The sequence below is a fragment of the Ostrea edulis genome, chromosome 1, assembly GCF_947568905.1.
Source record: "Ostrea edulis chromosome 1, xbOstEdul1.1, whole genome shotgun sequence".
Lineage (NCBI taxonomy): Eukaryota > Metazoa > Mollusca > Bivalvia > Ostreida > Ostreidae > Ostrea > Ostrea edulis.
In genome coordinates, this window is record NC_079164.1 from 63,652,620 (window position 1) to 63,666,003 (window position 13,384).

The 13,384-nt window shown below is 35.8% G+C and overlaps 1 protein-coding gene across 2 annotated transcripts in view; it reads right to left on the bottom strand.

Moving 5' to 3' along the window:
* Positions 1–13,384, bottom strand: part of LOC125664888 (uncharacterized) — a 32,283-nt gene that overhangs the window by 6,452 nt on the left and 12,447 nt on the right. Inside the window, exons 1-2 of one of the 2 annotated variants that reach the window (XM_048897688.2) lie at positions 9,187–9,276; positions 4,325–4,468 (exon numbers count right to left, since the gene is read on the bottom strand). In XM_048897688.2, coding sequence (XP_048753645.1) covers positions 4,325–4,448 — 124 coding nt within the window. In that variant the 5' untranslated portion in view covers positions 4,449–4,468; positions 9,187–9,276. Of the gene's footprint in view, positions 1–4,324; positions 4,469–9,186; positions 9,277–13,384 lie in introns of those variants that run through there. The other variant, XM_056156388.1, reaches the window with a different exon arrangement.

The window sequence follows — 13,384 nt, forward strand, 5'->3', positions numbered from 1 at the left end:
ATCTTTTCTTGAGCAATAATCTGTATGGCATTTGACAGTTTTCAGGCTTATTTTGAGAAAAAGGCGGGAAATGTCTTATTCATGATGTCATAATGCTATCCATTTAGGAATATCATTCTGATTTTGTTGACACAGTATACCTGGCATATATTTTACTTTCTTAAAATGTTAATTCCAGACACATTTTATAGAGAGAAATTTTGTGGGCCTTTTTATGTATACAATCGTACCTTGTTCTTTATTAATTAAACATTAACATCATGACTCAGTACTAGAACCAAGATCACAGTTTACGGTATGTGTTGATTCGATATAAAACCATCATTGCGCATTGACCCGCTACAAAGAGGTGTAAATTTATCACATCACCTAAACATCTATGTTATAACAGGTGATCGTTCGATATAAGTGAATTATTCTTGATGGGACGTTAAGATATGTGTATTAATCAACATTTTTGAATTCGAAGACCTTGGACTATGAATACTAATGTACAAATTAATATTGATGTAGAGGGTTATAGGTGGCGAATGCATGTAATACTACAAGTTGTACGAGTGTGGAATTGTCACAAGCACGCGTAGCCGTTACTGGCTTCAATAGGTGTTGGAATTGTTTTACAGTTTAATGATAAACCGCATGTCATTAGGCGTCGAGTTATCATGAGCAGTTCTAACTATCAACTTTTCTATGCTACAACGTTGCAATTGCGACGTTTAATGACATTTTATCATTAAGCGGCGTTTTATCATCAAAGGTTGCTGTTCTTTTTAATCCAAGGAATACCATATTGTACCGTAGCTTCATGGCGGAGTGAATAAACTACGTGACCAGGTTTTATCACTTATTGATTGTCAATGTCCGTGCTAAAAATGTCCATGTTATGACGACGCCTTGGTTCTGTTAGGAATATGTTACTTCTTTAATGAAGACAAATATTCTCCTTTCACAGTATTCGTATATCTTTTCTTTACATTGAAAGGAGAGAAAATTTATACTATTTTGTGCCGTTTGTAACACATAACCAAGTATGTCCTATGGAAGCCATTTTTGCAGATAGTAGCAGATAATTTTGAATTACTTGTAATGAACAAAGTCTGATTGTCGTACAAAGTGACACTAGATTGAGGTACACTACTCTAGATTGAGGTACACTACAATATATTAAGGTACGTTACACTAGATTAAGGTACACTATACTAGATTAAGGTACACTACACTAGATTGAAAATACGGATGTATATTTAATTGCTGTTATAAAATTTAGAAATTCATTTCAAAATTAAGGATTATCTCCCTCGTGCATAGCTCTTATCCTTGGACGAATTTGGCTCCACTTTTTTGGCACGCTGTTTTTGGCTATATTTAGCTCCAAAACTTCATAGTTATTTTGGATTTCAAACATTTCGGTTGAGCATCACTGAAGAGACATTATTTGTCGAAATGCGCATCTGGTGCATCAAAATTGGTACCGTATACGTTTTACATTGAGGTACACTACACTAGATTGAAGTACACTACACTACACTAGATTGAGGTACACTACACTAGATTGAGGTACACTACACTACACTAGATTGAGGTATACTAGATTGAGGTACACTATACTAGATTGAGGTATCCTACACTAGATTGAGGTACATTACACTAGATTGAGGTACATTACACTAGATTGAGGTATCCTACACTAGATTGAGGTACCCTACACTAGATTAAGGTACACTACACTACACTAGATTGAGGTACACTACACTAGATTGAGGTACACTACACTACACTAGATTGAGGTATACTAGATTGAGGTACACTATACTAGATTAAGGTACCCTACACTAGATTGAGGTACACTACACTAGATTAAGGTACACTACACTAGATTGAGGTACACTATACTAGATTGAGGTATACTACACTAGATTGAGGTACACTACACTAGATTGAGGTATCCTACACTAGATTAAGGTACCCTACACTAGATTAAGGTATACTACACTAGATTGAGGTACACTACACTAGATTGAGGTACACTACACTAGATTGAGGTACACTACACTAGATTGAGGTACACTATACTAGATTAAGGTACCCTACACTAGATTAAGGTATACTACACTAGATTGAGGTACACTACACTAGATTGAGGTACACTACACTAGATTGAGGTACACTACACTAGATTGAGGTACACTATACTAGATTGAGGTATCCTACACTAGATTAAGGTACCCTACACTAGATTAAGGTATACTACACTAGATTAAGGTACACTACACTAGATTGATATACACCACACTAGATCGAGGTACACCACACTAGATTGAGGTACACTACACTAGATTAAGGTACACTACACTAGATTGAGGTACACTACACTAGATTGAGGTACATTACACTAGATTAAGGTATACTAGATTGAGGTATCCTACACTAGATTAAGGTACCCTACACTAGATTAAGGTATACTACACTAGATTGAGGTACACTACACTAGATTGAGGTACACTACACTAGATTGAGGTACACTACACTACACTAGATTGAGGTATACTAGATTGAGTTACACCACACTAGATTGAGGTACCCTATACTAGATTGAGGTATACATTACATTAGATTGAGGTACACTATTCTAGATTGAGGTACACTACACTAGATTGAGGTTCACTACACTAGATTGAGGTACACTACACTAGATTAAGGTACACTACACTAGATTCAGTTACACTACACTAGATTGAGGTATACTACACTAGATTGAGGTACACTACACTAGATTAAGGTACACTACACTAGATTAAGGTACACTACACTACACTAGATTGAGGTACACTACACTAGATTGAGTTACACTAGGCTGAGTTACACTACACTAGATTGAGGTACATTACACTAGATGTAGGTACCCTATAGTAGATGGAGGTATACACTACACTAGATTGAGGTACACTACACTAGATTAAGGTACACTACACTAGATTGAGGTTTACTAGATTGAGTTACACTACACTAGATTGAGGTACACTACACTAGATTGAGGTATACTACACTAGATTAAGGTACACTACACTAGATTGAGGTATACTAGATTGAGTTACACTACACTAGATTGAGGTACACTACACTAGATTGAGGTACACTACACTAGATTGAGATACACTACACTAGATTGAAGTACATTACACTTGATTGATATACACCACACTAGATTGAGGTACACCACACTAGATTGAGGTACACTACACTAGATTGAGGTACACTACACTAGATTGAGGTACCCTACACTAGATTAAGGTACACTACACTAGACTGAGTTCCACTACACTAGATTAAGGTACACTATACTACATTGAGGTACACTACACTAGATTGAGGTACATTATACTAGATTGAGGTACACTACACTAGATTAAGGTACACTACACTAGATTGATGTACCCTACACTAGATTGAGGTACATTACACTAGATTGAGGTACACTACACTAGATTAAGGTACACTACACTAGACTGAGTTCCACTACACTAGATTAAGGTACACTATACTACATTGAGGTACACTACACTAGATTGAGGTACATTATACTAGATTAAGGTACACTACACTAGATTGAGGTACATTACACTAGATTGAGGTACATTACACTAGATTGAGGTACCCTACACTAGATTGAGGTACATTACACTAGATTAAGGTACACTACACTAGATTGAGGTACATTACACTAGATTAAGGTACACTACACTAGATTGAGGTACATTACACTAGATTAAGGTACACTACACTAGATTGAGGTACATTACACTAGATTGAGGTACGTTACACTAGATTGAAGTACATTACACTAGATTATGGTACACTACATTGGATTGAGGTACACTTCACTAGATTTGAAATGTGCTGTCACGCAACTTTTCGAGTAACGGAAAAAGACGAAACTCTTTTCAGGGCTCATTTAAAAAAAATAGAAGTTAATGGCCATTTTTCAATTTGATGATTTTTCAGTGTTTTGGCGCGGAGTGTGATCGGAAATTGTATACTTGATTTGTGCACAATTATACCTACAAAACAACTTTCTCAAGATTTGTAGAGAAATTTTTGAAATAAATGCAACGGATTCTTGCTAAATGTATAGGGATTCCAGTCTCATTAGGTTGTTGCTGTGTTCCCATTTCCTGGGAGCATTATTGGTAGCCATGGATACCGGTCCACAGCTCTTGTTTTCACATGAAGATGAGAGTAGAAGATCGAACCCCTTGTTTTCACATGAAGATGAGAGTAGAAGATCGAACCCCTTGGCTATCGTCATGGTTTGGGAGATCCCTACCTGTTTTGGACGATATGCTGATGAGGCTGCGGAGAGGGTTTTGGCCACACGGGTGAGCAGGACAAACGTGGCAAAGTGAAAGATAAATTACAAACACTTTCACAATATCTTTTTTCTTTACCATTCTTCTATACGTCAGGATTCCTGAAATATACAAAATAATTATGTATAAACAATCATTAAATATTTTGTAAGTAGTAGTTCTTTCTACCACATAAATTTTGTCCCTTCAACTAATCAAGGTCAACTCCAATGAACTATATTTTAATTGACAAACAAACGGAACAAAGGTTCACAGTGTCAGTGTTACAGTTTTTCAAATATAAACATTTTTTTCTAATTTAAGCCAGTGGAACCGATATTGCATCTGCTGGAATTCTTTATTAATTTCAATAAAGTACAATGAATTGTGGAAAGCGGGCAATATTATCATATGTAGTGCTTTGAAATGTAGATAAAGTAAAATTCAGCTTTTCTATGACATTTAACGAAGCTCTTGGTTACCCCTAATCACGACTTTGGGTACATTTACATATACTAAAATTGTTTAATTTTGTCCATCGATTTTGTTTTGTGGTTTTACTTTATCTTAATCCTCCATTAACAACTTGTTATTTGTCTTATAGTGAATATTTGACATGGCACTCTTTAATATAGAAAATGTTCGGGTGGGCGGATGGAAAAAAATCTCCACAAATGAATGGTTCATAATAAACAAACCCTGAACCTCGTCTGCTTCGCTTTACAGTGCTCACTCTCTCGAACTGACAATTAGTCGTTTCTGACACTGAAGAAGTAGGATACCAATGACGCCCATTTATCTTCATTCTCGATTGCTCTTTCACACCATCTTATTTCCTCTCTTTTGTCCCCATGTGTAAAAATAGTGTAGCGGACAGTATATAGGGAACTTATACATGTTATATTGCCTTGCTAATGAGCTAGCTGTATACTACGTCTCTCGTGATCACGCAAGTTAAGCAACGGCGAGCGTGTTCAGACAGTGAATAAATATGAAATTATTGTTTCGATAGTTCATTGTTTTTTCGGGAAATACGGGTTTTTAACTTCTTGTTGAGTATGTTAAGACTGCATTAAATATACTCTAACACCAATAAAATGTCAAAATTTGAATACGACAAAGGATATCGTGAAAACTTTCAAAAGGAAGGGGGGGGGGAGGAATACGTAGAGAGTGTTTGCATATACTTAAAACCATTTGAATATACGTGCTAATGACCCACGCCTTTTGTATGGTAATGTTGTGACTTTGAATGACAAAATGTGACAAAATGATTGAGTCAGCTGACCAGTTCATATAAAAGAGATTGGTGTAAAGCTTTTTCATCCTTTTCTTCTCAAAATTTATATTTGTACGAAATTTTTTCAAAATTTTAAAAGTTTATATTTATAACGGGATATATCAGCAATTACACATATAATAATTAACAGAAATTAGTGCATGAATATTTTAGATTCAGTGTTCAGAATAAGCGTTTATCGTCAAAATCTGAGGGACATGAATCTAAAATATTTATGCACTAGTTCACAGTTTCCATTAGACTTGACACTGTCCTAAACATCAACAAGTTTGATCCCTTCCGCACTCCCACCTATAAAGACGTCCAGTGACATAGGAACTTACTCAAGGACTAACCCCATTAAAATATACATCTAAACACCGTGTATTTTGTCATTTTGTACTCGCACTATAGTGTAATTTTCCCTCTTCAAATTATCAGCAGATTTAACACTCCCATTTCCTCGCCGGATCGGTGGTTGCCAACTTGCCACATTTGGCATTCTCTGGCTTCCATCTCAACAGAGAGCACGTTACGCAGAACGTACAGTGCCCTCTGGTGTCATTAGTGACCCGTAGTGGGCGTTCCGTAAAGCGGTGTATCCCACTGCCTCTTGGGCCATTTGTAGCGCTGTACACATGCCACTGTACACATGCAAATAAAAGATAATGATTTAGAAATTATAACAAAGTTTAGAATAGCATTGTATGTGTTTGTGTAGACGTCACAATAACACACATATGAGCCAAACCACAGAAGAAAAGTCTGTACATTAAGAATCAAATTGTATTCATATAATAAAAGCACATCTTTTTTCGCCAAAGCAGTAAAGCAATGATATATTTATGCAATATACTAATCACACCATCCCGTGTCATAAATTCCAATTATTTGTCAGACATGTCCTTTGAGCATCGTAAAGTTGCCTCAGACACTTGAAGTTTCCGTGCATTGCAATTAAAATCCATCAAAAATACATGCATGGTGTGTAAATTCATCAAAGAAATGTAAATTCGGTTATCATCTTCACTTCATTGGTATTTAGAGTTGTAGTTATACAGCACGTAGTCCATTTTCCCGGAAAAGTTATATCTACTGTAAATTAAGGTCTACCTTCAGAAAGTACCTCTTCTATGAGTTTGCTTTGGTAAACTTTAGACAGTAAGCATTTTTACAAAGATTTTTCTCCTGGCTGATATCTGTAATTTGACACTTATTTAGGGGTATATAGCAAACAGGGTTTTCGAGTTTTACCTGCAAAAACATTCCAATTTTTTAATAGATTTAGATTGATTGATTGTTGTTTAGCATCCCTCTCGAGAATATTTCACTCATATGGAGACGTCACCACTGCCGGTGAAGGACTGCAAAATTTAGGCCTATGCTCGGCGCTTATGGCCTTTGAGCAGGGAAGGATCTTTATCGTGCCACAACTGCTGTGACACGGGACCTTGGTTTTAGCGGTCTCATCCGAAGGGCCGCCCCATTTAGTCGCCTTCTACGACAAGCACCTATTCTAACTCTATTCACTCTATTCTAAGGACCTATTCTAACCCGGATCCCCACGGGAGAATATATTTATAAGTGGTAATATAAATCAGGTAGATAGATGATGTGCTTAGAGATAATAGAAGGATGAATTCTGTGTACGAGATATGAAAGTAGTGATTTATTTTATTATCCATTTGATTGCACTGATATTAACATGTAAACAAACTAGAGAGGTCAATAGTTCAAAAATACAAATCCTAACATTTATAAATTTGACGAAATAGCAAAACGAAATGCAAATAACAAATTTATATAAATCATTATAGAGAGGATCTCCCAGTTTGCAAAAATTCTTTTGTTTGCTTTTTCACGCATTTGCCCGGGTATTATTTGTATCTATGCATCTTAATGATGAGAATGAACATTGATTGATTAAGCTCTCTCTCTCTCTCTCTCTCTCTCTCTCTCTCTCTCTCTCTCTCCATGTATCTCTCTCTATATATATATATCTCTTTCATAGCATCGTTTCATGCTTTAAAAGCTCAAATGTCAAGAATGTTTACTAGGTCTGCGCAAGTAAATCAGAAGAAGGTAATTAAAAATGGTTTTTGACCTGTACATGTATATCTAGAGCGAATTTGTATCTTATCAATTTGTGTTAATGAAGATCCATTTTATTTAGAAAACATGCGCTTTTACTCGAAATCAAACAGAATAATGTATCACATGTGGTTTCATAAATTTTTCGTTCGTCATTTTGATAAATAATTATCTTTTGATGAGAAATGAGAATGGTTTTCCATTAATGTTTTATAGGATGTCTGGTTATGGTTCATCTAGGATATTATTCACTTCGTCTTGGAATATCAACGTATACCTTTTCAAGTGATCCAAAACGGCAAACGAACCAATCATATACACTTAAATGAAATAGGTATGACGGAGCTTGGGATTTTCAAACATATGTCAGAAATGAAACTATATACATGTATCAATTTGACACAGCTATAGAAGTCATGTATGCATTCGTCCATCTAGCCTGTACAGAATATAGTATGTCGTGTAGGTATATACCAATTTTACCTGATTGAGATATTATTTACCAATATTACAAAATGGTGCCTGCAAAATGGAAACATATATCTACTCTGCACATTTTCAATGCATTCAGAGGGATCTCTCGTGCGTTAAAAACAAAACAAAGGAAGAATACATCGAAGTGATTTATGAGCACCCGTTCCACTTTCCATTCCACTTAAACGTTTAATTAGTATCCAAAATAACTAGTAGTAGTAGTAGTTTTATTCAGGCAGAACAATCGTTTTGTATAAAACATCATCAGAATATATATAAATAAATAAATACACATTTACAGTTATAAACTAAATCATATCGTCACGGTATATACAATCATAATCAACGTCTCAATCAGAATTTGCTAAACTGAGATTTGCCAGCTCTAGTGTACAGCGCCTACCCAACCTCGGTTTGGAGACCTCATTCGATAATCTCTCGGGACTTCTAGCGCCGTTGTTTTGGTGGTTTTATTCTCACAAAAAGCATTCTATCAACTAATCTGCATGGCCAATTTGTTACCTTAAATACCTTAACAGGTGGGTTAATAGCCGAGTGGAGTTTTACGTCCCTTCCAGAATTTTTTACTCGTTTGAAGACGTTACTCGCTTCAAGTTTTAGAGTTAGTAAATCCAGGCGCTTGGGTCATTGGACAGGCAGAGTTATTTATGGTACCCACGCCTGGCACAGGACCTCGCTTTTTGAGGTCTCATTCGAGACACCGCGACTTATATTTCGAATGTCGAGCGCTTGGCGAAGGGTACCGATATGTCGCCGCCTGACAATTGGAGGTGGTTTTCTGTTTCAGTAAACCATATTTTTTTTAAAAAGTAGTTGAAATGTATGTTTTACGATTGAAATGACTGATAAGCTGTTCGCAAATATTTAATACTTATCGTCTATTGTTAGATTATGTAATAGAGATTTTGTAATAGTAAAAATACGTACATATCTATAGAAGGACCGATAATAAATAACTTTAGTAAAACATTTTACCTTAATCGTAAAACGAACCTCCAGTCTTTTAAATCCATAACCTTATAGATCGGCTTAACTGCATACCCTCATTGAAATATCATAAAATAGGCCTTTTTTATAAGTATTCATCGATACATGATATTTTCTCGACGCATCATTTCACGATTCATTGATGTTTTGTACAGCTTCTGTCACTCGGCAAGCCACCCACCGACGAGTCATCCAATCGTTATCACCGGCATCACATCTAAAGGATGCACTCATTATCATCCTAATTAGTCTAGAGAAAAGATTAAGGGTTTTAAAAAATATATAAGAAGGATTAACAGCAAAGACGATCTTGTCATGGTTGACCTTTGCTCATCAAATAAACAAGCGCATCTGACGTGTTCTGTTTTATTGTTTCAAAATTTCACGCTTATAAATGATGTCCACCATCAATTAATGATCTTTTGAATTTCTGGAATTACTAGAGTACTGTATGAAAGAGATACACACCTACACTGATTACTTGGACGAAACTTCCCTGGGTATCTAATTTGGTTGTCTGTGGCGGACCTCATTGAAGACACGTTTCGTCTCAGCGGGTATGTACATGAACAGGGATAGGAAATAAACCAAAAGCGGATATCTTTTTATCCGTTTATCGTAATGAAACTACCGAGTAGAATAAAAGGAATCTATTATTTCTGCCGTCATCAATTATAGCGAAGGTTAACGTAAGTCGTGTGCATACAAGGAATATCGAAGTGGCACGGAGCGCTGTTTGTTGTGGTGATTACCATGGAAACATGACATGGACACTGGTATTCTTCAAGCACTTTTCTCTGTGTAAGTCAGAGTGCAGTATAATCAAATGGCTCTCCAAACTTCAGTGTTTTTGTATTTAATGTAAAGTATTACTTACTACAGGGACACTGGAGTTTGGATTAATATCATGATGAAGTTGTGTCGCTTCAGAGATACCATCCATTATGTATAATTAACATAGACTTCAATTTGTTAACGAGTTGATGTTTGCGTTATGATTATTATTCTTTCAATAACTTGGAGTTTCGTGCTGTTATACTTTAGCAACGATTGAATCAATACAAAATGACAAAGTCTGAGGTCGTGCAAATTCAAACACTTTGTTTTAAGATTAAATCAAGGAACGGAGCATCAACATGCAAACAGGGTATACGTTTTACAAACTAGACCTAGATGCCCTTTTCACCCTGATTTCAGGAGGTACCTCCATTTTTCTCCTGAGATCTCTGTAACAAGAACGAGGCTGAAATTTGAAATAGTATTTGCTATATGATATTACATCATCTACACAGTGACGCACACAGTTGAGCATACATCAAGGCAACGGACAATCTAAAATCCCCTGCAACTTCGTTCCGGGTGAATAATGCACGTTACCATGCTCTTTGTGAAACGCAAGTTAACGTGCTTCATGAAGCATTAGGATGCCGACGTGAAGCCTCGCAGTTCATGCCCTCATACATGTTTTCTTCTACTTTCATTTCTGTTGGAATTCCTAGCCGCTAAGGTAGACCTACTATATATATCAAGATTTATACGCGCATCCTTCACAGCTACATATGCATTACATTTATCAGGGAATGGCTAACATTGTACAATTGGTAAAGATACGGGAAGCCAAAACATTGGAATTGTAAATTATATATAAATACTGCCTACATCCATGTATGCACTGACGTAGCGCTGAAATATGTAGGTAGCGTTTTTGTTCTTTGTTATATAGGCCTACAGGATAAGATTTCGAAATCCGATATGAAATATGTCATAAGGCTATTATTTTCAAATAACTAAATAGATGAACACCCTCATAATAAGAGACTGCCTTTTCTATTTCTAGTACATATGTCCACCATTTTTGTGTTTGATTAACGGCAGATAACCCTCATCGCTGGAAATTCCTGACTACATGCCTTACTTTCTACATAGTAAAAATGAAGGAGTTTGTCCCAATATTTTTTGCTTCTTACTGTATATAATAAGTGATGATAATCAATCCTGATGATTATATAGGAATGAATTAATTTATATGAAGATCGTATGCAAATTTCAAATCTTTCAAGAATATATGAAACCATTAAAACTGTATATATTATAGTGTACACCCTTACATCATGTAGATTTCTTATAATGAGCACAAACACGTGTTACGATGAATTAATAGTAAAACGCAAAAAAAAAAAAAATGTTAATTAATTTACGCTTACGACTATGCGTACGTCTCCGTTTGAGTTAACGATCTTTTACTTCATCTCTGAAAAGAGGCATAACTCTGTTTCGGAGAGATAACAAATGGAGGTGTCTGTATGCCAAGTTTCATGGAAATCTATGAAGGTGTGTAAAATTATAAGGTCACATGCCGCTAATGTTACCCCTATTCATTGACTGAACAAGTCCAGCGGATATGATGAGCTTCAAACTGGTAGACTTTCATTGCTGAGTCAATCCAGGCCGTGTGTGAAAACGAAAAGGGTCTGTAGAAAAATGTCAGGTTAATAAATAGGAAACATTTGGTGTTCGGAAGGTTCCAACGCCTGAATAAATCGAAATTTCCAACGACTCAACTTTAAATCCAGTTTTGCATGGTAGTACCACTTTGGTTACTGAGATGACCTGTCAGAATATTTCCCCCTGTATTGCACGGAATATATAAACTGGTCAAAGGTTTTGCAGTGTATGAAAATGAGAAATACAGATATGTATCTATGTAGATATAACATATGAGCAATAAAAAAATAAACGGTTAATAACACACAAAGATGCATACATGTAAAAAGGAATAATAATTGAAAATGATTTCTTGTCTCGTAGGGTATCGCATCATTATTACGTGTACATATTTATTGAAGAAAAGGAGGGAGGGGGTCTTTCTTACTAAGATGTAAAATGTAATTTCAAAGAAGGAAATGGATCATTGTCATATGATAAATATAAGCTTACAAGTATTCATAAATCAGGCGTGGATCCAGAAAATTTTCAAAGGGGGTGGGGATTGCGACCAAAGATTGTACCTTTTCCGTCTAAAAGGGGGGGGGGGGGCTGAAGACCCAAAAATAGCCCAAGAAATGGCTAAATTTTGTTTTAAATTATGCGACTAAAGGGGGATTGCCACCCCCATAATCTCCCTTCTCTGGATCAGCCACTGTAAGTTACAGCTACTTGTCAATTTTGAAATGACGATATTGTGAAAACTTACAGGGGTGAGATCGGTGCTTTCATTCAAATTTATAATTTTCAAATTAGTAATTGAAAATTATTAGTTTGGACTTACGAGTATTCTCAATTATGAATTACCGAAAGTCTATCAGATTGGAGGAAACTCTGATTTTAAAACAATTCATTTTTAATATATTGAGATTTATCCCGCTTCAGACAAATTTGTGGATGAAAACAAATCACATGACGCCCCGAAATTTTCGATACCCCGTCTCTGCAGGGGACTTATTTAATTTTCTTTGTTCAATTCTTTTAGTGTAATGTTTTGATATTGCGATTATGTGATGTTTAATGTGATATATGTATAGGTGTTCAATTTGATAATTGAATAATATTCATTTTGAATTTCATTTTTGAAAATACATGAGGAGATGAACTGCAACGTCGCAGTTCACGTCTTTTTGTATTTTCAAAATCGAAATTCATTTCTTAGAACACTTCGTTTTTACAGTGCACTATCAGTAACATATGAAATACCAGCATTCTTCATAACCACTGCCTTTTGAAAGCCTTTATGCACTGTTCAGTCATTTGTTGTTAGAAGTTGTCAAAGTTTTGTTTATTGGGTCACGATAGTCTTGACCGAGATTCGGCTCGGCTGGGTATTTGGACTGATGCCTTCGCCGAATCTCGGAGCAGTCCTTCATAATTCATGTTTGGAATTTGTAATTCACATTCAACTTCAGTCGGTTCTAGCAATTAACCTAGGTGACGCTCTGGTTTACTTCAGATAAGTGATTTGATGTTGAACCACCTCTCTATCAGTGTTAATTAATGCTGTATTAATTATCAGGTAAATCCCAAAATAAAAAGTCATTAAATTGTCTGTTCAAATGATAATAATTAACTCCCGATACTGAAGAGTTCCTATAGTCTTTTTTTAATTAGTGATGTATACAGTATCTGCGCTCACCTGCAGTATATCGCTAATAAAGAACTCTTTAATATCTACGTCATGGATGTCATCATTTGA